The sequence below is a fragment of the Simochromis diagramma genome, unplaced genomic scaffold (assembly GCF_900408965.1).
Source record: "Simochromis diagramma unplaced genomic scaffold, fSimDia1.1 OVJJ01000343.1, whole genome shotgun sequence".
Classification (NCBI taxonomy): domain Eukaryota; kingdom Metazoa; phylum Chordata; class Actinopteri; order Cichliformes; family Cichlidae; genus Simochromis; species Simochromis diagramma.
Genome location: NW_024386831.1, coordinates 2,436,405 through 2,463,071, shown reverse-complemented (window position 1 = coordinate 2,463,071; position 26,667 = coordinate 2,436,405). Strand labels below are relative to the sequence as shown.

General features: G+C 39.8%; 1 protein-coding gene across 2 annotated transcripts in view; it reads right to left on the bottom strand.

Moving 5' to 3' along the window:
- The window catches only part of LOC120730878 (inactive dipeptidyl peptidase 10-like), a 246,633-nt gene that overhangs the window by 114,116 nt on the left and 105,850 nt on the right, over window positions 1–26,667 (bottom strand). For both annotated transcript variants that reach the window (XM_040027445.1, XM_040027446.1), the window contains exon 2: window positions 3,255–3,369. In XM_040027445.1, the coding sequence (XP_039883379.1) occupies window positions 3,255–3,369 (115 nt within the window). The remainder of the gene's footprint in view (window positions 1–3,254; window positions 3,370–26,667) is intronic.

The following is a 26,667-nucleotide window of genomic DNA, read 5'->3' as shown; positions in this document are numbered from 1 at the left end:
TGTGAAATTGTGTTAACACACATCTCCAGACCATTGAATTACAAAAAAACATATAGTTTTATAGAGGTGCTCACACTAACTGATTAGCGACACCTGGATGCTACTTCCTTTGTCCAATGACTGTAGGAAGAAAATAGAACTGGATGGATTTTTACACTTGCCTGACGAGCAAATACAGTATGTTGAGTGTCCTGTTAATCCAGATGTACATACTGGTATTTACACATGAACACACAAAGAAATCCATGTGTGTGAAAAAGATACACATTGTCACAATGGCATTTCATTCGTTCATTAACATGATCATCACTGGGCTAGAAAATCTTTAAGCTGTTCCAGCGCTGACCCTGGAAATGTTTCATTTTTAATTATGAAATGTTAAGCCTTTAGCAGAAAGAGACCATGCCAATTGTAAGCTTCTCCTGAATAGAACAGCTGCTGATTGTGAACAGAATAAGAGGGCCAAGTCATTTTGAATGTCAGCCATATTGGCTTCCCTTGATAACTCCACACAGCATGTTTGTTTATGGAGGCAATGAAAGTCTAACCAACCGTGGAATACACTGGGGAGAGAGTGGCTGCATGGCCAGCGGATTGTGATGATTTTACATCTGAGAAAATGATATTTTTGAAGCACATATACAGTGTACAGTGTGTGAAAATGGGAGAAGCGCTTGATAAGCTATTTAGGTTCAACAATTACGTGAAATTGTTACCTGTTTTGTAGTACCGCTAGAAATTAGAGATCCCAAAACAGTTTGTAAAATACTCGCTAGAGAATATGGATGACACACAACGAATATGTTTTACGCTGCCTCAGTTTTTTCCATTAAGCATTCGTCATCCATTTGTTTTCTATGTCTTTTCTAGGTTTTGGGTTGGGTAGCAGCAGTCTAAGCAAGGACACTCCCGCCACACACAAACACACAATGTCCAGTGTCAAGCAGTGTCCATCTGCGTTTCCATTCAGATAGCGAGCAGAGGGGATTTTTTACACACCTCAAACGTGTAGTGGTGTTCTATGAAGCTTAATTGATGGAAAAGTAAGATACGTTCAGGCTTAAACCAAAGTTTTCACTGTCACAAAGTTGGCTCTCTTTTAGACGGGCTAGATCAACCTGAGGGGTATACTGTGAACATGGTTCTTTGCATTAGCTGACTCAATAAAACCTAAAATTCCAGTCAGAGATAATGGGTATCACAACAGTGGTTATCAGCTTTCTGTGTTAATCCAGGTTTTGCTTCAGTCTCCATGCACGCTCGCATACTGCAAAAAGGGTCATTTCATGCATGCTGTGTGGCTCACACACTGATAATGCCTCTCACCTTCTCCAGTCAGAGGCATTTTCAGTTGCTGAGGATGATAAATAATGATTAAAAATCTATAAAGAAAATTGTTAATTATCTGTATAGATTTATTGCCCAGGATGGTAAAATGAACATTTTAGTTCAAATTAATTAATTTATTGTTCACCTAACCATTAAATATAATAATACTACTAATAATAACAAAGGACACTTGGAAATTACTTTAGTTTGTGGCAGATCAAAGTGAAAATGAATTTATTAATTGATCAGGTATTCTTGCTGTGTATTCTCTGTTTTAGTACCTCACCAACAAATTAGAAGTACAACAACATTTGGGAATTTTCATCACTAAATTAGTACATGCACATTGTTATGACAGTTTGTGCTTCATACAGTGGTTTTAAGGCGGTATGGCTTAATATGTTGCACATATAAAACATATAAAAAACCCACCAGAGAATCTGTAGTGTACCTCAAAAATGCTGTAAATAAAAGAATCATTTAAAATGAAAAATAAAAATGTTAAAACTGAAAATCAGAACATAACCTGCTCCTGACTAGCTTATGTGTTCAGCATAAGTTACCATGGTGATTTAGCCAGGTAAAAAGAGTGCCACTATACAGAGTTTAGGGTGGAAACAGCTCAGTAAGCCATTTACCATGCCCCATCGTACACCCCTCTGGATCTGGACAGTAGCTGGTAGTGTTCAGAGTTTTGATTTGCTATGACTCATTTTTCTGATGACTATATGTTTTTGGACCAGTACAGAGGGAATATGTTACACAAGGCTATTCAAGAATATGTTACTTATACCACCAAATGAAGCCAGGTAGTCACAGCAGTGCAAATTCTATGGCAGGTTTTACATTTTACATTGGTGGTACAGAAAAAGCATAAATATCTTGTCAGGTTCATTTGCTGGTTGTATTTTCCCCATTTATTACACAGAAAAGAAATTTGAGTTAGTAAGTGAAAAATAATAATTTCACTTTTATTTGGCCATAAACTGAATGGATCCCCTCATGCACTTCATTATGGGACAGGGTTAGGTCTAAATGCACTCCCTGGTCATCATGTAAGGAATGTAGCTTTCATGTGCAGCTTTCATGTTAGAATAACAGCAGTTTTGGAAGTGTGTTAAGTGGTGAAATGTACTGTACATAGTAATTTGTAAATTTAGATACAAATTACTATGCATATTTTTTTTTCTCTCCGTGACCTGATCCCTTTGACTGAAGTCAGACGGACTCAATCAGATTACTTTGTGCAGCAGAAGAGTCAAATGGTGCATCAAATGACCCATCTTATGGGAGCGTACAAACAGCCTAAAGCAGAAACCCTCGATTAATAGATCAAGCTGATAACCACCAGTGTGATACCTATCATCTCTGGCCAGCTATGTCGAACTTGCTTCATAGTACAACCCTGTGGGGGCCATAAGGCAAAAACAATGAGTTCATATTTCAGTTTCATCTTAGCCATTTTATACATGAAAATATTTACTTATGTGGCTTTAAGTTGGCCTACAGATAGATATTAAGGAAACGACCACCAGAAAAGGTGAACTATTCATCCACTGCCTTTTAAATCAAACGAAAGAATTTTAAACAGATTTCGACACCTTAAATCTGCATTAATTGATTTTTTTTTTTTTGGAAACAGCAGCAGAAGCTAACAGTAAACACTGTAAAACAATGAACAAAAATGATACATAAATAGCGTTTACTGTGAAGGTTAGGTAAACATGTGAGATGGGTATTACAATACGAGAGTCGTAAATGGCTGTATAATTTTTGCTCAGTTGATTAAATCTTAATAAGCATAAATTATGCGGTTATGATTAAATTGTAGACTGTGCTGAAGACATTTTGTCAGTGCAAGTAGATGCAGAAAAACAAAACTCCCCCTAAAACATCAGTTCATCACAATCAAGTCTGAGTGTTACCTGGTGTGAGGAGGATGACAGACATAGTGATGAGGGAACAGACCACCAGTATGACCAGCAGAGCGATAGCAATCCCCTTCCAGTTCCTCTGAGGAGGACTCACTCCACCCAGGTCCTGCAGAGAGACACACAGAAAAAAGGTGGAGGTCAGAGGGGAGATATCGAAGGCGATGACTGAATGACTGAAAGTGAAGATACCAATAAGAAGAATAACACCAGACAGCAAATATGACACAAATAGCTTTATTTTTAATTAAAAAAAAAAAGTCCTTCCTGATCATCACATATTGTACACTCTGTGCACTCTGGTTTCACTTACAGTACCTATTAACATAGGTCACATTGGGGCGTTGTGCTTCCAATCCAATCCCCTACACAGTGGAGGATTTGCAATGGAGGGCTTTAAATGAGCCACACTGTAAAACTGAAAATGAAACTCTGATATGGTGAAAAGCTGAAGAGTATTTGCATGGTTTAATTACCACTTGGCCAACCTTACCTTCGAGTTTCAGCTTCTGACCTATGAAAAAAAATTCTGCAAGGGTCAGGGGTCACTTTTTCTGAATCAGACAGAGATGTTGCTCCATCTTTTACAGATACTGAAAACAGCAGGGCTTGGTTTCAGAAATCTGACTGATTGTAGAGTGTGGGTGTGGGTGTTTGTGCGTGTCTGTGTGATATTATCTACAGAGAAATAGCTATCCAGGAGAGTTTGTGAAGCTTTTGCCTGCAACTCCATCTCTGAATCCTGGTGTTAGAAAGTCTTAAACTGGGTCTTCCACCACATCTGCTGCCTCTGATAACGTGAACTAAGCCCCCTCCTACAAATTTCTTCCTTCCGCAGATCCTCCTGGCCTCAATTACCCACAAAACCCTGCAGCTGAAATGCAGCGATTACTGCTCACCAGCCCACCACTGCACTCTGATTGGCTGGAGGGAAAGTGGTCTAAAATGATTGCCAATCTGAGCCAAATTTTGCTACAAAAAAAAAAAAAGAGAGAGAGAAGCTGCACCTGTCTCAGATTTAGTCTGAAATCCATTTTCTAAGCACTTGACATGACATGGTTAAAAGTGCTGTAACTCACTTAATCTGAGTCATGACTCTCATATATTGACGGATGAGTCAATTATGACTGAAGCACCTCCAGGTTTTTATTCGCAGAACACAAGGTACCACAGAGTTTTCAACAACAACCCAAATCTAGTCGAATTTTGGCAGATTTACACTTAATTTTCCCTACGCTGAGTATCAAGTGAACACGGACTTCCTAAACACTGAAGCAGTTCACTGTAACCATTACATACATGTGCTGTTACATTATTCACAGCCCCCTCTGGACTCATAAGACTCATCTAATATCAGGACTTGGGCTGTTGCTCATTTCATTAGTACCACAAAAGGCTGACATGTCCTTGAAGACTGACAGTAACTCCAAATTGCCCTTGTGCCACAGTGCGTGAGATTCTTTCACCCTCTCGTTTGCACGTTTTCCCTATCTCATTTTCTCCCCCAATTTCCTATTTAGCTACTCTTGGATCATCATTTTCAATTTATTAACTTCATTACAAGCGATGATAGAACCACTAAGAGAATTCGGACCTGCTGAGTCTCTCCATTACCATTACTGTGGAAACAGTGGAAGGGCCCGATAAATGTTTAGCCTACCAGGGGGAATAAGACAGCAACTGGGCTTTATCACAGTCATTACACCCTCATCAGAAATAATACATTTCTCAATAAATCTCTGCTGATTGGAGGGCAGGCTGGGGCCTCTCTTCTCTGTTTTATTAAAATCCAGCCAATAACCAGTGCAGGCATTATTTTATGGCTTTAATAATTACACTACACCACAAATTGCATTTTTGCTCTCTCGTATTAAACATGATAAAATATAAATGGTTTTAAGTTTCATCTTTCTTTATATGCCACATTTGTCCCACATCCAACACAACACAAAAATCATTGCAACGTATACACCTGGGGGATGATTACTGCACTTCAAAGTACCTTTGAGAGCCAAAAGGTGTGTCCACGTTCCCAAATTTGTATCCTTACTTGTATTTTTTAAAATACAATATGAGGAGAAAGTCTGTGTTTAGCACAGAACAAAAACATAATAAAAAAAAATATAAATTTAGAGTTTAAAGTAGCTAGGAACTTATGAAGGCACTCAGGGTTAGATTAAATTTGTCACCTTTTTATAGGGACTGTATGGGACTTCTTTGGGAAGGTAAGGGTTTCTAGTTTTGGAAAATGTGAATATTTGTAACATGGCTAGAATAAAACCCAGCTGTAACCCACAGTCCAAAGAGACTCATGTCAGGTTAATTGGTGATTCTAATCTGGTTGTTGGGGAAGATCGAGGATAGAAAAAGCTCTGAAAGTGGCTTTTTCTATCTTAGTGATATTCAGATGTCTGTCAAGTGATAAAAAAGAAATTAATTCATAGGTATCCAAGTTTATGCTTCTTTTGGTGATTGTACAAATAAATACATTTGTCAAGTACTTTATACTTTAGAGGGTACTACCTGAGCGACAACCTAATTAAAGGTAAAATGAGGTATTTCATATACTCCAGTGACATTACTCTAACTAGTTTACCTCGAGGCATATTCTTCTCGTCTCCTGCCTATTTTTTTTCATCTTTGACTTTCTGCCAGGACATCGTTCGTTTTCAGAACGTGTTCATTTATTTCACATAAAAAGTGTGTGTCTGTGCAACAGAGGGACACGCGGGCTTATAAATAGCCTCCTGAAAGGCTGGGCTGTATTAAGAAGAAAGCCTTCCTTTTTCTTTTTTTTTTCCTGAAAGTAAAGGGACAAGGACAAAGACCCAAGAAAGTATCTCCTTTTCTCCTCTAACAGTCTTTCGCATATTTATATCATACCAGGATTTGTGTCAGGCAGTTATGGTACGGGCCACATGATTTTCCATATTTAAAGTGTGATTTCCAAGATGCCTGCTGTGAGCCTTAAATAGAGTCTCATATTCACAGCGATTGTATCATTGCATATTGTAAAAGTAACAAAAGCATGAAAAGTGTTAGCTACTGACTGAGAATAAGTCAAAGTAAGATGCTGAGCTCTCACTGTGTTCTCTATCTAAATTATTCTGATATTTTACTTTAGGTTTTGCTCATTTACTTGGAACTGGAAATAACAGAAATGGAATTGGACATAGGAGGCAAAGTCATGATTGTTGCTTTGAATTCTTTGTGAATATATTTGATTTTGGGCTCCTTTTAAAAATTTGTTATTATTACAAATGTTTTATATTTTATTTTATTTATTTATAATGACCTCTCTGAATTTTTGATTTTACTTTTTGTTTTTTTCTAGTAATGAGCTTCAGTTCTGCATCCTGTTTTTTTTTTTTTAGCTCATGTCTGTTTGTTTTAGTTCCTTCATTATATGTGTGTATGTGTGGTTGCTTTCACCTGTTTCCCTATTTAGCCTTCGAGAAGTCCTGTCTTCTGCTCAGTCTTTACAGTGCCTGTCATTGCTGGCTTCTCTGTGTGCTAACTTCTATGATTTTTGCAGGTACAATGGCAATTGTTTTTGCACACATGTTAAAGTCTTAAGATAAAATAAGATGGTTGAGAATAATCTCCGTTTCTAATCAATAAACACAATTATTATATTAAATCATTTATCAATTAACAAGAATTAACTACCCTCTTGTTTTAGAGCTATTAAACCATTATAAGGACAGAATGTCAGCATCTTTTACACTATAACAAATCAGAAAGGATCATGTGAGGAACACTCAGGGAAATGATGTAGGTATCAGCAGGCAACAGTTCACATCACACGAATCTCTCTCTGTTGGGATGTTTTGATCTCTGTGTTATTGATCATAACCAGCAGTTACACTGAGGCTCTCCTGTTGATTGTGGGAAGATACAGTTGAGCTAAAGTGGATAAAATAGGCAAATCTATTAATGAATACAAATTATATAAGCCAGCCATGGGGGAAAGCACAAGCCAGTATATTTCTATTGTCGGTCACAAGCCCAGATAAAATCTTTGCCGAATCAAACACCAAGAATGAGATTTCCATAACAGATCAGTTGGGGCCCGGGTTAACAACAACCACCTCCAGTGCTGCTGACCGACAGGGTGCCGGTGGTTCGCCGAAGACAAAAGAAGGGGAGAGGGGGAGGCGTGTTTGGAGGCTGCGAGAGCGAATTAATGTCAGGAGTGTGGAGGTGGGAATATTGGCTTTAAATGTAGGGCTACGATTGTTAAAAGGAGACAGCTGACTGATATGATGGAGAGAATGAAGTTAGACATACTGTGTGTGCAGGAGACCAGGTGGAAATGAAACAAGGCCAGGAGCAACGGAGGTGTGTTCAAGCTGTTATAGTATGGTGTGGATGTGGTTTAGGAAGAGAAATAAAGGAAGAATATATGAACAGTGTTGTGGAGGTGAAGAGGGTGTCAGACAAGATCATGGGTTCAAAGCTGGAAATTGAAGGGGTGGTGTTAAATGTTGTCATCGGTAGGCCCTATATATGTTCCATGTCAGTTAGATGAAAAAAGAGGAATTCCAGATAAGCTGGGCGAAGAGTCTCCTCTCTAGGGAGAGAGTGGTGGTATGAGCAGATTTCAGTGGACACGTAAGTGAAGGAAACAGAGGTGATGAGGAGGTGATAGGTAGGCATGGTGTTAGAGAGAAATTCAGCAGGATGCATGGTAGTGGATTTTGTGAAAAGGATGGAAATGCTTGTGGTTAACACATATTTCAGAAAGAGGGAGGAACACAGGGTGAGGAGGGTGTACACAGGTGGACTACATCTTTTGCAGAAGGTTCAGTCTGAAAGAAATAGACTGCAAGTTCGTGTCAGGGGAGAATGTAGCTAGGCAGCACTGGATGTTAGTCTGTAGGATGACTGAACATCAAGTGGAGTGAGCGAGTGAAGACAGAAGCAAGGATGAAATGAAGCGTTACCAGATGAACATGAGAGTACAGCTGAAGTGATTGGCAAAATTGCCAAGAAGGTATTCAGTGTATCCTCTGGAGAGAGGAAAGAAGACAATGAGACTTGGAGGTGGGATGATGAAGTGCAGGAAAGTATTCAGTGAGTGAAGTCAGCAAAGAAAAAGTGGGATAGTCATGGAGATGACTGAAAGCAGACAGGCATACAACAAAGACATAGGTGGCAGTGAGCTGTATGTGAAACTGAGCACTAGAGAAGAAAAGAACTTGTATTGATTGGCTAGGCAGAGAGTTTGAGTTGGAAAGGATGTGCAGCAGGTTAGAGTGATTAGATAGATATATACTAAGAAAAACTTTGAGGAGCTGATAAATGAAGGAAAGGGGAGAGAAAGAAGGACAGACTGAGGAAAGTTGGTGATTCATGAAGTGCAGTGGATTAGTAAAGAAAAAGTGAAGGCAGCTATGAAGGTGTACTCTGGAAAGAAGAGGATTGAACGTTAGTAGAAGTGAGGCAGAATAGATGTGTGTGAATAATAGAGCGAACAGTGAAGCTGCACGGAGTAGAAAAAGTGAAGGTCGATGATTTCACTGTACCTGGACTCAACCATCCAAAGCAACAGACAATCTATAAGAGAGGTGAAAAAGAGGGTGCAAGCAGGGTGGAGTGGGTGGAGATGACTGTCAAGGGTGATTTGTGACAGAAGGATAGAGGAAGAGTGGAAGAAAAAATGATAAGATAGTAGTGAGACCTGCTATGTTGTATGTTTTGGAGATGGTGGCACTGACAAAAAAGACAGGCAGTAGAGCTGAAGATGAAGATTTCTATTGGAAGTGACGTGGATGAGATTAGACATGAATACATCAGAGGGACAGCTCAGCCCAAGCGGTAAAATGTGTACAGTGGGCTTAGTGAGAAGGCTTTAACTTTGTCTTTCAGCTTTGTCATCTGCAGTTCAGCTTCCATGAAGAATCCAATTCTTTATAGAATTTTGAGCAAATCTTCAACAGTTATGAAAATAAGTTGGTTTATTAGATTAGCAGCAGGTGATATTTATTCAATACATAACGATGTACAAATTGAAAATTTGCATGAGAACTGCTGAAGTGGTCTGTGTAGTAGTTATGATTACTTATACTGTGCGTGTAAAATATATCTCTCACAACTCTTACAATGGGACGGCAAAATTCATGAATGGATGTTCGAATCTGTTCTCACAGAACAAAAACACACCCCACATGCCCGCATGCCTGCACACGCATAAATTCATACCTTTTATTTGACTTCCTCGACTTGTTATTTATTTATTTGTTGAACAAGAACAATGATCTGAATCCTCTTTTAATTAAACTGACTCGACTGTAATTCTAGCTGCCTCTCTTTGGAACAAACACCATCACACTCAATCAATACAGTCAATTATTCATCAGGTCAAGTAGACCACGAAAAATAATCTGTCACATGGGATGTTAGGGAAGCATTGGAGGCATAGCTGAGATAACGCTGCTGATGATGTTATTCCATGCATGAATTCCAGCAGGACCTGAGGGGTCCAACTGCTGGAAACACTGCAGCGTTCAGGGTGAGTGCAGACTGATAAAAAGTAACTCAGCACTGGGTTATCTTCTAGTTATGTTTTCCTGCAGCTTCTCTTATGGGGGACATAGCATCTGCTCTGAGATTATGTTGACTTTTATTCCTTAGTGTGGATAGCACTGCACAAAAATATGAAAAAAGAAAAGATGCTGACACCATCAGAATTATTTTCTCTCGCTTCACAAAGCTCTGTGAGTGTTGCCTCCCATGATTAGTAAATTGGTCTCCGTGTGCAACATCAGTGGAGTGCCTCATCACAATCTCTGTACTGCACTGATTTTATTCCACACTGTTTTCAACAAGGCCGTGTGTGCGTTAAAGCACCAAAGCAGATGATCGCACACCACCCAAACACCTCTCCCTCTGCAGTCCTGCCTTAGCTGTGCACTAACAGAGGATTTTCTATAATCACATCACCTGTCTTTGTAATTGCATGAGGAGCCTTAACTTACTGTTTAAATAACAGTGGATTGTTATGACAGAAGAAGGAGAGCACAACAGAGAAGCAGCAGTGAGTCTGCATTGTTACAGTGACACTTTTTATGATAAGATCCTTGTGGAAGCAGTTCTTGGCACTCAGCAGCCATCTTGGTAACCTCTCCAGGCAGTTTGTTTGGGCTAAGGCCACGCCTTAAGTAAGAGTGGAGAAAGCTACCAACAGAAAAAAAAACTGCACGTGAAGAATCAGTCAGCAGTCAAATGGCCTGCATTTGTATAGCGCTTTACTCAAAGCGCTTCACACTACATTCAGTCATTCACCCATTCATTCACACACTGGCAATGGCAAGCTACATTGCAGCCACAGCTGCCCTGGGGCGCACTGACAGAGGCGAGGCTGCCGGACACTGGCGCCACCGGGCCCTCTGACCACCACCAGCAGGCAAACATGGGGTTAGTATCTTGCCCAAGGATATTTGGCACACAGCCAGGAGGCAGGCTGGGATCGAACCACTGACCTTTTGATTAGTGGCTCTGCCACCTGAGCTACAGCCACCCCACAGCTAACACCTTACAACAGCTAAGGTGTTTGGTGGTTTGCACCAAAATTAGGTTTAAAAGTGTTTGTTCAGTTCTGACATCACACCAGCACAGGACATCCAAATCCTACCACAGCGACTGAAGGAAATGCCATCTAATTCCTGCTGTTGATACAGGAGTTAGATGATGAAGAAAATTGAATATCTAACAATGATATGTAGATAATGTACTGTATATGTAGAAGCCAATGAACTGCTAGTGATGCTGGGCCCAAACCCAGATAAATGTGAAGAGTTGTGTCATTAAAGGCAAAATCTTCGCTGTTAACCCAAATCCCGACTTATCTGATATGAAAACCTCAGTCTTTATGATTTGGCAAACACCTTTGGTGCTGCTGGCCAGCAGGGTGCTGATGGAAACTGTGCTAGTGTTGGTTGAAAGCAAAGGAGGAGGACACACAAAGGGCACGCAGAAGATTTGTGTGACAGAGGAGAATTCACGAGATAGGCTGAGATGAAGGCAGATGATCTGCTATGGCGAACCATAGGAGCAGTCGAAAAAAGGGGAAATGCCCACATTGAATGTCAGCAACAACTCAGCTGAATATATCAGGGCAGCACTGACAGTGGATAATATGTTTCCTGGTGAGACTGAGGGACAGGACAGTTACTATCCTTGCCACTATCATATTGATTTTCATGTAGGAGTCTTTGAGATCCTTCTCCCTGCCTTCATCTCCAACTATACTGAGATGAGCAGGTTTCCCACTTCATATGTGGCTACAGACAGACTTTTTTCAACTATGTTCTCTGTCCTATGATATAAGAGAACTCCACACTACCTACTTACTTCTCACTTAGCTCATTGTATTTGCTTAGTATGTTTGTTCTTCATTTGCCAAATGCCAAACCTGTGGCTTGCATAGTCATGTGTTTTAAGTTAAATATATCCACAATTTTAGACTCACCTATCCGCATTACCGACATGTCCAATAGAAGAATACTCCCTGCCCCATATTTTGTTTGTTAAATTCTTATGACCCAGGTATAAAGCTTGTTTAAAAGCAGTCAAGACATCCACAAGGAAAAAAACTTAAATAAGAGTGATAGAGTAACCCTGCTGTTGCTCCCAGCCTTCCTTCCTCTGAGTTGGAGATAAAAATATCAATGTGTAATACAAAAACATGAACAAACACCACAGGTTATCACTGTGTTTTAGCAGTCCTGCATTTATATGTCCAGTATTCTTCCAGCTGTTGCAGAGTGTGCCCTTTGTAGTTGGCTTTGCTGCGCTCGAAAGCCTCAAGACATCTCAGTAATACACCAGAATTCAAGCTTTCAAGGTATGCAAATAGAAGCTATGTCCCAACACCTGCTCAGTTAATACACACACCTTGTTCGAGGCAAACATTGTAGTTTTGAGCCTGATGATGAGACAATACGTAATATTAGAATGCTAATGCCTCCTCTGAGACATTTGATTAAGACCCCTGCCAGCTTCATCAAACTCCTGCTAATAAGCTAATTTTTACAGGCTTTACTGCGCACAGATGTGTGTCTGCACACGCGGTTCTGTCAGAGGAGTCAGGCTATTTATAGAGCTGTGAGCTTACTCTCGCCTGGACTCTGACCTTGGCGATAGTGTGACAAATGACAAGCAGCATTTCAGCAGAGGCTGAGCCATTTTAACAATAACAGCAGGTCGGTGCGAGAGAAAAAAAATAACGCCATCTGAACAGGTTTATTTTTGTTTGCCCATGAAATACCATTTCTCACTGCCTCGTGAATCACTGACAGCTACCGCCAAAGCCATGCTGGGGTCCTGAGGCTTAACATCTCAAATTGATCCAACGGGCAACAGGAAACGGCAAGCTTATACATGTTGTCATCTTATTGTATTCAGCATTATTAGCCCTGCCCTCAAGGACGCTGCCATTGGCCTTTGGTCCGTGCGAGATAATTCTCAATTAGTCACCATCCCCACTATATTGGTTTCACGTATACAGGGTTGATGACTCGCACAGCCAAGTGCTGAGTTTAGCAATACAGAAGCAGAATAGAGTCAAATTAGTTCCTGGCGAAGCAAGAAAAGTGCTAAAAAGAATGTTGTTTGTATCCTCATGATTCATATATAATATTCAGCAAACATTTTCTGTACTAGTGATGACGTTTCAAAAGAACCATGAACAGTTTCCACATTATAGTGCACTACTGGTAAAAGGAAAAAAAACAGAACTAAACCACACTGTGGAAGGACAGTTTTTTTAAAGAAATCTTTTGTGAAAGACATTTTTGTTTATCACCTCGTATTTCAAGAACCACTCTCACAGTTTTCACCAGTTTGATTATTTTCCTTCCAACAAGGCTGCATGGATAGGTGAAATATGGAGTCTTAACAATTAATACAGCCTTTGTGAAGCTGTTTCTGTCGCTACGTATAAAATCTATTCATTTAAAATGCTCAGTTGTAGTATGGCATCAATAGAATCGAGTGTCTGCTTAAACTCAAAAAGCCTGAATGTCAGTCAGTAAATATAAACATAAAACTCCCAATGGATTCATTAATATATGCTGCTTTTTAATAGAAAAACACTGTTACATTCCACACACTAATGAGCTTTAGAAACTAGCAAATGATTAATGTATATGATCTTTTGTTAACTTACACTATGTATTCTCCCGTCTGATTTAATTCACTGTGACTTGTACATAACTGTTCCAAACACATTAAAAAACAAAAACACGCAAACATACACAAGGCCTGCAATTAGCAAAAAATGCCTTTAATTGCGAAACCAAATACTACTGAATGCAATGTTGAATGATCTTTTCCGTTCTTCTTCGCGTCGCTGCAGTAAACTGACATTAAATTAAAGAAACTACAGTCTTCTGCATCTTCCTCAGTGGCCTGCATGTAACAGTCTCTGGCACATTAAAAACGAATGCAAATAGATGACTCTGCGTATGAAACAAACACAGCCAAGTCATCAGTTACAGCAGTGTAGCTCCAAACTGACTTGGCCTTCATAAGCGTTCAATTAAAGAATTAAACAGCTCCAGCAAAGTGAAATCATTAATGATGAAGTGGAAGACACATATTTTTAAAAATGGTTACTCTTGTGTATATACAGCAGTTCCGGCACATCAAGTTCTCCACTGGTTGTCTTCCAAAACCTACGAAAGTCTGAATAATTCAATCCTGTCAATAATGAACCTTGACAATGCTCACTCCAGCATACAGAGATACGTTTTCTTTCTTCTTCTTTTTTTGGCTTCTCCCCTTAGTGGTCACCACAGAGGATCACCTGCCTCGACCTATCCCTAACATCATCCTGTGTGACATCAACCCCCTGCATATCCCGTTTCATTACATCGATTAATAGGAGACAGTTTCATTACACTTTGTTTATATTTGGCTATTAATGATACATCCTTAGCACTAAACCATGTATTATGTAGCAGGAAGTCCAGGTAGAGTATTTCTTTATACTGTATTCACTGAAACTTGAATTATATAATATTATTCAAGTGATTCAAGTGATCAATCTTTTCAGCTGTTTTTTTATTCCCGAGGAGTTGCCACAGCAGATGGATCTGCGGTTTGATTTGGCACTGATTTTACACCGCATGCCTCTGCTGATGCAAACCCTCCCATTTATCCGCGAGTGGGATCAAGGAGTACACTAGCCTGTGATCCCCTGAGGGTGGGCTTCTGCCTGCCCCGGTCTCCAGCTGCGGATCTTACACATGTAAGGCATGTTCACCACTACGCCGCATTTACAATCATTTCATGTCACATCATGTGAACGGTAGTTTAAGTTGGTTGTTGTTTAGCTTTGACTTTGCCCCACCTTTACGTATAAAATACTGGGCAGAAATTAAAATGCCTTTTGTTGTTGTTGTTTTGTACCATACTGTCTAAATTATTCAAAGTGAGAAAGTAGGAGTAAAATAATGGATTTATTTTGAAGGTTTTTGTGATGTGGTTTTTGTTTGTTGGTGTACAACAAGAGAAAACAGCAGAGATTACTCACTGCATTTTTTGGCCATTATTTTTAGCAGATGTGCTATTATTCGCCAAGTCACACAGTAAACTGCAATTAGCTGCTGCGTTCCTCTGACATTTGTCTTTATGAACAGTAAACAACAATGACTCTCACCAGCTGAGATGCTGTTAATAATTGATAGGATTTCATCTAATTTCAAATTTAGGCTTTATAAAAACAATACCACAAAACTATGAATCACTCAGTCTGACAGATATATTGTAAACCAGGAGGATCTCAAACTTTTTGGGCTGAGCAGTAAGTCAATGTCTCTCTATGTGTGGTTGCAATATTTAACACAAATTAGGCTTCTAATCATTTAGACTATTAGATGCTTTGCCTTCTATAGCGCTGTCCGCTTGTGGAGGATTTTGTTCATTAAGCATCAGTGTGCAGCTGAGCATTGGTCATGAGTAGTTCCCATTTACTCCCACGTCCAGTTGCTTCAACTGTTCACCTGAAAACTGAAGATGTTTCACTCAGACGTCCCCTTTGTTCAGACGCTTACACCTAGTTTATGGTCACCACAGCGCTGTTGCAGGCCAGCTGGATTATCACTGCAGTCACGTTAGCCTTGCTGTAGACTTAAACCTGAACAATAGGTGTTGCTCCTCAGAAAGAACCTATATAGAGATCCAAGAAATTGCAAAAGGGAACCAAAGCAACCACAGACTTCTTCAGCGTTTTCTCCAGAACATCTTGCCTTTCCAGGTTTGTTGTAGGATCTCTCTGTAATCTGACAATCTCTGAGCCCTTGTCCTAAATTAAATGGTGGTAAAAACCAACATGATGGTACATTCAAATGTGAGGATGACAAGAGTGAACATCAACAAGATGTCATTGTACCTGTTCTCGCAACACATCACTGGATTTCATTTAGATTCCACAGAATTGCTAATAATCTCTTCCTGGATGATCTTTTAGATTTTATCACAATCATCAGAGTTTCTTTTAGACCGAATCTATCGCAGAAAGGTGTTGTAGAGTTACGCCTGTTTCATTGATACAAATTGTTTCCTTCTGTGTGTATGCACTTTTTCATATTTGATCCTGTTTTACAGCTATGATGACAACAGTTTCACACACTGCTGTACATCCTCCCCGATGTGTTTACAGTAAGAAAAACATCAGTGTATCAGAAGTGAAATATAATTAAATCTATAAAGGAGACATTTGACATCCTGTAATAACAGTCATTTTCTTTAGAGATGGGAATAGTCTACTGCGGGGCACATTAGCTTGGAGATTTATAATATACTTTTATATTGTGTGAATTTTGCCAAAAGACATTTAATGTTCTTCCTGGCTAATTCTAATCACTGAAGTCAGTGATGCGCAAAAAGAGAGCAATGACTGATTTTATTAGACAAACAAAGGCCTGGAGAGGATTAAATGAAATGCATTCATCTGGATTAGAGCGCTATAGTGGATAAATCTAAGCTCAAACCACCTATAGTACGTGAAGGACACAGGACAATAAAGCTAATTCTATTAATCGCCTTTTGCTTTGAATTTTCCACACACATTTAAATGCAATTTTTTTGTTCATTTACATGGTGGACACTAAAGCCTTTGTCAGTCCCCAGCAGTCAAATCTCCAATCTCAACGCAATTAGACACAGCTGACTACATTCCTAGGCACATTACACTCCGGGCTGTGGATAAGACTCCAGCCATTTCCTCCCAATTCAGAAACAAAATCTCATTTATCGGGAGAAATAAAAATTGAAAGGAGAGCCTGAATTAAGCAGCAATAGGAAGAGAAGCTCGTCGACAAGGAGCTGAATGTGTCTGGAGCAGGCAGGAAATTGTCTCTTCGTGTGGTTGAAAAGTGGCACTGTGTGGTTTTTATACCTATAGGGTCACATTGGAGGATTCAGCAGGCACTGAGCTATAAAATTGCTAGTTGAGAGGGAATTAGTGGGGATGGAGAGGTGGAGAGGGAAGGACAGCACAGTTGGGAGTTGGATGAAGAGGTGTGCAGCGGCAACTGATTTGATGATCTCACCCTCAGTGATGTTTACAGTGGCTCTCGGCTTGGCGATTACGATGGCCGATGTCTTGACAACAGAATAAAAAGGGCAACGGCCCGCTTTGCCACACAAAGACAAAAATATCCCGTCACAATAAAAATAAAGACAATGCCTACAGTGGAATATAGCAATTACCCTTTTAGGGTATTTTTAATTAGCTTAAACTGTTATCATCATCCTTCCAGACCCTGGAACTATGTCTCTCTGCTGCCGTAAATGAAACCATTAACTACCTGTTGTCCTAAATGTAGAAAATCTTGAATATATATTTTAACATAATGCACAGCTGACTTAAAAAGTATAAAATACATGTTAATGTTTTCCATTGTGTGAAAATAGAACAGAGCCTAGAAAAGCCCAGACATTTTTCTGGCCCTTCCTGCCTAGGGTGTCTCTATGAACAGACTGGTCAGGTCACTGTTAGGACGACCCTCTGTGATCCTGTGGTTCAACAAACTCCAGCTTTATTGTCTCGGACTGCAGCTGTCAATGTTAGTCCGTGTTCTGGAAGGTGGAGGTTCATTTTGAACTGGAGCTCACTGAGACTGCAGAACAGAAGACAGAGCAGACAATGAAAGTGGTGTTTGTCTACAGGATGAAAGCAGAGGCCATAAGTATACATGGTATTTGTTAATTAATTTAAAGAATCCTGGGCACACATCCTTTCATACTCACACATATGTGCTGTGTATACACAATCCTCTTCCTTTCTACAGCTACAGATGCAAGTCTATGGGAAGCACTGTGACCTGTTTAGGGTGTGGAACAACTACACAGCAAACAACATTGTCCTTCATTGTCTTGTCAAACAGCTCACGCAACCATGTTTACCTATCAGGCATTGTTTGTCAGATTTCATAAAGGCTCCCTAAACTGAGTCGGTCCCCATAGACTGCAGCATTAAAATGTCCAACTTCAGAGCAGAAATAAGCATGTTTATAGTTAGCTTAGCTGTGGATCTCATCAGCTAATTGGAGTAATTGAAAGGGACCTTTTGATTGTTGGTGTTTTTTGGAGCATTTTTTATTAACATTATCTACCCACTCAATGCATGTATGCACCTTGCTACTATTAGTCAGCATTTTAGCAACCTCTCATCCAGATATGGACACTTTTAAAGTAAAAGCCAAATGCGATGACACAACGCTAAAATCGATACTTCTAGATACGTCTGGTGGCAACACACGGTACCAGGGTAAGCTGCATTTTGGCAGTGTTATGACCCCAAAACACATAGCAAGAAAAAATAAAAGAATACAAATAATACACTTTGGGTTGCTGCTACACATTTATGGTGTGGGATAAGATTTAAAAAGATGTAAAACTTCCTGTGTTCGCAGTCCTTTATGAGGAGACCATGCTTTCAAAAGAACACCTACTAATAGCTAGTGTTACGAGTGAGTATCACTGTCTGATGGCCTGACTCTTTCTTCAGAGGTTCTGTTTTCTCACTTCCACTGTACATTATTTCTATCTGCACTGCAGAAAGAAAGCAGTCACAATTCATTCTCCCACACGAGGTCACTTTTTAAAGAAAAGTCTTTGTAGAATTTAAAAAAAAAGCTTTAAAGTCATTTCTGTCTTTTTAACTAGTTATATTGAAACAGCAGCTTTTGTTATTTAATTTAATGATGACACAGGGGTGCAGTGTCACTTCATAGCACAAAGGTCTTTGGTTTGAATGGATGGGCCAGCTGAGTCCCTTGCATGAAGCTCCCTCTGGCTTCCTCTCACAGCCCAAACAGACGCTTGTTAGGTTAACGGGTGATTCTAAATTATCTGTAGGTGTGAATGATCGTCTGTCTGTTTGTCGCAGTCCTGTGATTAACTGCCAACTTCTTCAAGGTGAACCCCTTCTCACCATCTAATGCTCCAAATGTCTCCAGCAGTGTTTGTGCTAAGTTTCACTTTATTTCCATCCATCCACTTTCTTAACCCCTTATTCAATCCAGAATCATGAGGGTTTTGGAGCTTATCCCAGCTGTCACAGGGCAAGATGCTCTTCTTAGTTTTTCACTTGTAACCCTTGTAAATTCTTTTAAGCAATAAGCAGCTCGGTTATGTTTAGGAAAAGAGAGTTGTTTGGGTTAAATACTGTCCTTTAAAACATCTACCAGACAGACTTGACCACGGCATTACCTGTGACAGAAAAAGGGACCTCTACACGAATGGATGAGGCCCATCTCACTGTTGTAATAATCTGTGCATCCTCCACCAATGGACATCTTAATTTTAGAAACTACAGATTTCATAAAATAGCTTCTGAAGCAGAAAAATGCATTGCATCAGCAATCATTGTAGCTAATACTGGTTATACTGGTAATGCTGGTTGTTAATAAACACTATCCCCCCCACACCCCACCCCTGCCCACTCACCTTGCCAATCTGAGCCATGGTCTGAGTAACCCTCATCACCCAGGCCACTCACACACAGACTCTATACCCAGACCAAGTTCTTTGCACTACTTCCAATCACTTTGTTCTCCAGTGCGTGCATTTCTCTTGTTTTGTATACATTTCTCCTGTTGTTTTACTATTTATATTTTATTCCTGCACAGTTGGCGTGGAGCACCCATAACTTCTTTGTACATGTACAATGACAATAAACATATATTCTATTCTATTACTTTCTAGCACAGTGGTTTAACACAAAGACCCGGTGTCTGTAATTGTCAACAAATCACAAGATCATCATCAGTCCCACAGAGTGTGAGCTCAGGCTCAGCTGTTTCCTAGAACAGCTGTAGTTTTTAGCTAATTTTGCCCAAACTGGTGTGAGTAGTGCACTGTGGGGGGCTATGTTTCGCTACAGATTAATCCTGATTTAATGGTCTCATATTTACAGCAGCAGCACGGTGAGCTATAGTGCCCATGTTAATCATAATGAATAAACACATCACCCAGTACAACAGTGAGGCGCGCTGATGTGGTTTTAATAGGAAAAAGATGTATCAGACTCTGGAGACTCACATATGTACACACAATTGCTAGTGTATTACAGTCACTGTTGTTTTCGATGTTCCATATAGGGTTTATGAACAGCAAGCGAGTTCCCCGCCTCGAATAACACCATTTAACTTCAAAGACAACTACGTGATATGACTGCAGTTAATTGCATCTTTGGATGTCGGTGACATCTTGAATCATGAAATGGCAGCTTGAAAAACAAGCCAAAAAAAAAAAGAGTGTGACAGATGTCTGTCTGAGTAAGTGAGCTGTGAAAACTCCAAGGTTGACAGAAAAAAATGTTTGTGACTTACTGTAGCTCGCTATCAAGGTTAGTACAAGATTTCTTGACAGGAATCTATGGCAGAGAATGGATTTACAGCACTGCTGTGTATTTTAGCAGACTTCACAAACTGAGATTTACTCTTTAAGTCTGTGGATGGTTCGATGAATTAACACAGCATGCTCAGTGTTTAAGGGTTCGGCATGGTTACAGTTTGTGGTGGCGTCTAAATCTGTGCAGAAAGGAAGAACTGATGTGCATTTTGGGTAAGCCAAGCAAAGCCCTAACCAGTGATTTTTTAATCTAGTGTGTGTGTGTGTGTGAGAGAGAGAGAGAGAGAGAGAGAGAGACACCGTGTGTGTGTGTGTGGCTTTAATTGTGTTGTTTTTCTTCTCTCGAGTTAATTACTGTGACAAAGGTGAAAGTCACTCTCCATAAAATTCTGTGTTTCAGCTACGGGTGTCACGATTATCATGTATTGACGGTAAGTGTGATATTTAGAAATGAAATATTGATAATGTGTCACTACTGCTCATATGATAATATTGAGTGAGCTTGTTTGTTTTTTGATACTTTTTTAGGGAGGTGCAAGCTGACATGAAAGAAAACAGGTGCACTTGATTTATAATAACAAAAGACAAAAGGTCAGGAAAAAAAAAGAAGCAATCATTTCATCCTGCTAATAAAATGTCATGAATTACCCATCACTATAAACTTAATGGACTCCTCTCTATTAAAACATGAACAACAAAAAAAGAACAATAAATTTAAAGTGAGTCAGAAGACCGAGGAATCGGCACAGTTGCAGGACTTGGAGCATTTATCAGGTTTTTTTCGACTGCTGCTTGGAGCTTGAACTTCTTGTCCTGAAATCTGTTGTTTTCTAAAACAGCTGCAGAGATCGGTTTTTCACAACAATGTTAGCATGACTCAATAGCCACAAAATACAGCAGGTTGAAATAAACTGAAAATCTTTCTTGTAGTCGTTTAGAGTTCTGCTTCTGTTACAAAATGTCACATCAACCACATGTGACACCCTTTACCTGGTCTTAGTGTTCACTGCACTTCACACTGTACAGGTCTGTACACTTTCCTCTCACCCATGTTCAGTGAACATACAACGGAGAGTCGATAAATAGATGCAGTGGTCTATCTATGTATCAGTAGAGTGCTATCAATATCACCGGCCTTTCAGATGAGGCTTTGATTATCTAGCCCAGAGAGTGAAATCGATCTGCGACTGCCCTCAGTGCTTACTATAAGTCCTGGAAGTGCAGAAAACCTTGTTTGCCAGAAAATACTCCTGCACTTCATCTGAGCTGGGCTGATGAACTAGTGCTGAGGAAAAAGCCCGACAGGAGCCAGCCAGTCAATATTAATGAGAACAAAATTAAGGAAGGAATCTAAAATTCATTTCTGTAGTTTGGTGTTTAAAAGAAATGAGACTGCTGGAATGTTTGACAGCGTTCGACAACATCCACAGAGAGCCAAGTCCAGGTTGACACAAAGGCTTCCTGCACTGGTGACAACTCTTCTCAGACATGACAACACAAAGTAGAAAGATAAGGTTCTGCTAACAGCCCAGCTTCACTTTCTCATGCAAATATTTCAACATCAGGCACTGGCTGATCATCTCTTCTTGATGTGTACTCTTCGTATTGTGGCTTTGCAATATGTCACTCATGTTGCACACAGGAAAATTTCTAAACAATGACGCATCAACTATGTGGCCTAAAGCCTCAGTCACATAGGTCTAGAGACTGTTTGGTGACCCCTAGCAACTTCTGATCACTTGAGATAAATATATATTCCACAAGCAGGTTGCTGTATTTTGTCAAATGAAATCAGTTGCACAGGTGTTGCTAGTTTATACAGAAGATGGCAACTTATCAGCAGATACTTGCAGGTGTCGTGAAATTGTGAAATGTGCAATGCGTGCAAGTAACAAATTTCAAAAGGTACTAGTTTTACTTTACTTACATTTTGGTGTTGCACTATCATTTGGCAAGTATTTTGCATGGAAGATGTCTGCAAAAACTCACAAAAAGATCGCGGCTGTTGCAACCGTCTAGCTACCAAAGCAATCGGAAGAAAGTTTTCTCTGCAATATATACCTCTTTACAATCAGTCGCTCTTTATCAATCATTCAGTCTGGGATTGCAAATCTTTCCCAGCAAGTGATTGTTACCAGGTGGCTGCTGACTGGTCTCGAGACCTGTGTGACTAGAGCCAGAGTAAAACAAGTTCAAGTATCTCCCTTATGTATGTTGCTTCATTTATTACTAACACATTAAATTGGAGGTATCTCCAGTTTCAGTTATGTAGCCTAACTTGACATATATAAAACATTCCAGCTTATGAGAGAGGAAAAGGGACTCAGATGTGTGACCTGTGCTCTGGAGTCCACTTCTTATCACACTGAGCCAGCTGACTAAAACAGTGAAAAAAGGGATATAGCGCTTGACTCCAGACAAGAAATGTAACCAGGCAAAAGACAAAAAGATACAATTTCCACAATGTAGACTCTTGAGTTTGTCTTCTTTATGGCAACAATTTCAACAACAATCCTTGCTTTGTAAGAAACAGTCTGACGTGACCACTGTTGTCTGTGGAAATGCCAAAATCAGCCAACATCTGCTCACCTACAGTGCAGTTTTTGCCATCATTCCATGATATTTAAACCATGTTTGCTGGGAGAGAATACACAAGAAAGAAAGAGTTTGCATGAGAGAGTGTGTGTCTCCCAGGACATTTGTTGTTGTAATTACTTCTTTTGTTGCCTCTGTTGTTCAGAAGACAATCCTCTGGTTCACTCTCAAGTGAGATTGGTCCACATGCCCAGCACCACAATTATGGTTTGAGCAGCTCAGGGAAATTTACTGCATCTCAATTAGAGCGGAGAAAAAGTTGCCTGGGGTGATTTTAAAATTTTAAGGCTTTTTTTAAGCCAGTGAAGAAAAAACACATCTACATCCAACTTTGCATTCATAAAATATCAGGTAAAGGTGAATTAGTGGTGACTGAGATGTGTGCTTTACCTGCAACTACCCATTCACTCACAAGCTACCCTGTTATCACACACACAGGTAGAAGGTCTGACTGTTCCCTCTTCCTAATTCCTGCTATCTTGGGTTCGACTGCAGCCTGTCCCCTTGTCTGTGTCACAACTGATGACTCAAACTCTGTAATTGCCTTTTAATCCTTTCGAGGATGGAACATGTGTCAGCTTCAGCTAATTCAGGGCACCGGTCGCCTCGGGATACAGAGACAAGCTTATGACAGGAAGGTGGTGAGTGTAAGTCAGCACACAGGCTGGGACACTTTGCAGTGCTTCTGATTATGCAATGTTCAAAAAATAGCAGCTCTTCCTCTCTGTCCATTCGATTTGAGATTGAACAGCATGCGCTGAATACAAATTCAGCCCAAAAGATGGAAAAATGTGATGCAAAACTCAAGCACTGCCAGCCAACCTGACGCCAACCCAATGCAGAAATGGGCTGAACATTTATTTACCCATTTCTATAATTGATATTTATATACCCATTTATACAAAATGATATCTTGCATTCAAATCATATTAACAATAAACCTAATTTAGCAGCATCTTTCAGTCTCTTCTCCCAATATTCTGTTTTGTTATGCCTTTTTTTCCCCTTTTGTTGAATCCATTTAATTTACCCACAAAGACAAAAATAAGATAATCCAAAGTCAACATTTAACAGTAACTAAATATTTGGTTTTGCTTATATTTTCACATATTTTATTTTATATATCTGATACAAACATTATTTCTCTCAACATAAGGCCGCACCTTGGAAGCCCAAAGGTTAACACGCATACTTTATAACCCCACAGGGAGCAGACCTTTGCTTGTCTGTGTAGGTTCTCAGTCATCCAGTCATGGCAGTCTAAGGAGCTTAGAAAGAAAACGACTGGACTTCTTTAAATTTTGTGAAGATGTTTCACCTCGCATCCAAGAGACTTCTTCCCTTCTGGGCACCGGTGACCTCAGGAACTGATGAAACCTCTCTCCAAGCTCCTTAGATCACCTTTGTTTTATTTTTTTCTCTGCAGTTATTATCACATAAGAGGCAAATAAAAAAGTGAATTTTCACTAATGTTGGTGCTACATGTGACACTTGATGAGTCAGATAGGAATGTCATTCCAAGGAAAAACACCATTAGCTGTGTCTTTCATTGGTTCATAGGTTATCCAAACATGATGCACAAGTTTTATGGCAAAAGTGAGACGAATGTCACTCCTTGGTTGTCACATATGAGCGCTTGTGAAGAATTCCTTCTTATTACAGTTTTTCAGGGTGAAAGGGCAAATGATAAGTAGCACAAAGAAAACAAGCAAAGTCGCTGATGCGAAAGCATTCCTTCTGCAAATCTCTGTAACAAAATTATCTTTATAGGAGCCTAAAAATTAGCTGGACACTAAGCAGTAAATGAAAAACTTCTGTTTGCAGACACAGTGTTTTACTGTAAGTTCATCATTATACAAAACTAACATTGTTTTCACGTTATCGTTGCTATAAGTCATAGCAATTGATAAAAAACTGTCCCTTTCCTCACACTCCTGAACATACTAACACATCTTCTTTTCACTTCATTTCATCTCACACATCATCATCTTCCACGTGATCCTCTTTAAATCCATTTGTCATTTACACAACCGGCCCTGTCTTCTCACCTTCCCCCTCTTCTTTGCCCCCTTCACATTTCCTTTTCTTTGTCCACCTATGCTCACGAGTTCCCTTGCAACCTGTTCTTTTTTGTTCTTCCCTCTCTCAGTAACTGTCTCTGAGGCCACTGAAGCAGCAGCAGCAGTGTCCAGGACATTTTCTCCATTAGTGTGAATTACAGTTTCCCGGGCCACCGGATCACAGCGTGTGCAAGCACACCTCTTAATCACAATAGGGTAGGCATCCTTTTCTCCTAACGCTCGCCTCTAGTCCCAGTCACAGACAGCAACGGCTCCATTAACAAAGCCGAGGGGAACACTCTGTCTGGCCAGGTGCTGAGTCTATACACCCCACTGACTGCACAGAGTCTGAGCTGGCCACAGGGTCGCAATGAGAGGTCAACCTCTCTGTCAGCCTGTATTGTGTGTGTGGTTAAAGGAGGCAGCACAGCGTGAGATCAGCCAATGTCAAATGAGTCAGTTTGTTCTAAGATTGCAGTGAAACTAAAGAGGGATTGGCCACACTGTATGGTTTCACTGCCAAGACTGCTCCACTGCTCCCGTTCACAGTTGGCTGACTGCATGTATTCTCTTTAAAGCAAAGCAAAAATAGTTAAGATGTTCTGCCTATAACGCTTTTTATGACTATCAAGGTCAATCACTAAAAACATTTATTTATACAGTCATTATAGTCAGTGTATCATGTGCACCTGAACAAATCATCAGTCCAGAACATAAAATGATCACCATAGGACAAACGATTTCCAGTGTATAAGCTGCCAGTCTTTGAAACAGCACACAGAGGAAAAACACATAAAAATGAAGAAAAACAGAGTTGTCTCAAATCCCAGTGAACTGCTTTGTTTTCGGTCTTAACAGTCAGCATAAGAACGGCTCGTCACAACAGCACATAATGGCTTAGAGAGCCAGCATATCAGTCAGCATCTTAAAACACTTTAGTCCAGACCAAAGAATTTTGGTGGGCACAAATACCCATAAGGGGGGTCCTTCAGGAGTTGAATACCTTCTTTATTTTTTCTTTTTTGCATTTGAGCTGCTAATAGGAACTCTGATCAGATATAACAGCCAGCCAGTCGCTGATAATTCAATGTCACCTCATGTTTTACTTTCTTCCAATCCTGCTTTAATTTTCTCTCTGTGTTGCTTCACTGTGACTTTGGTTTAAAATATGCAAGCTGAAAGGAATTGCAAGCTAATATTTTTCTGATGAGTGAAAAATCACATGCATAGTGCTTCTCCCATTGGCTACAGGCTCAGTAAAGCCTTCCCTTGATTCATTTCCCTGTGTTTTGTTCCAGTGTTAATGAAAATGCTAAAAGCTGCAGTGTGCATTGCTAATTTTGGACTGGTCACAGTACACCTATGTCATGCTTATGATGGGAAAGTAATTACTCTAAGGGAATTGAAAAAAAAAAACAATAAAAATGGAGTTCTAAGAACTAAAAAAATGTCTCTTATTTCAGCTGTGTTGACACAGAAGTAGGAGGGGGCAAACTCTAACAGTTACCAGGAACAGCAGAAGGTCCTGCAGTCTGAAATTTAGCTGTAGCCCATTCTCCTTAAAACGGGGAAGAACAGAATGAGTTATATTGTTTCATTTTGGGGGTTTTGTTTGTTTGTTTCTTCATACACACATTCTCCTTTTTGAAAACCTGATTCCTACATTAACATTAACAGCATTGGAAAGCATTTGAGAAAATTCATAGAATTTAAGCCAAAGTCAAAACCTCTCTAAAGTCAGCTTTATTATTTGCATTTTATCACATACACTAAGTTGCAGTCGGTAACAGGGACAATAGTTGCTACTACCTACACACACCAATAACCATACATCAAAATGACTAGCTGGATTATTAACATGCCAAGAACTAAAATATATATCCACT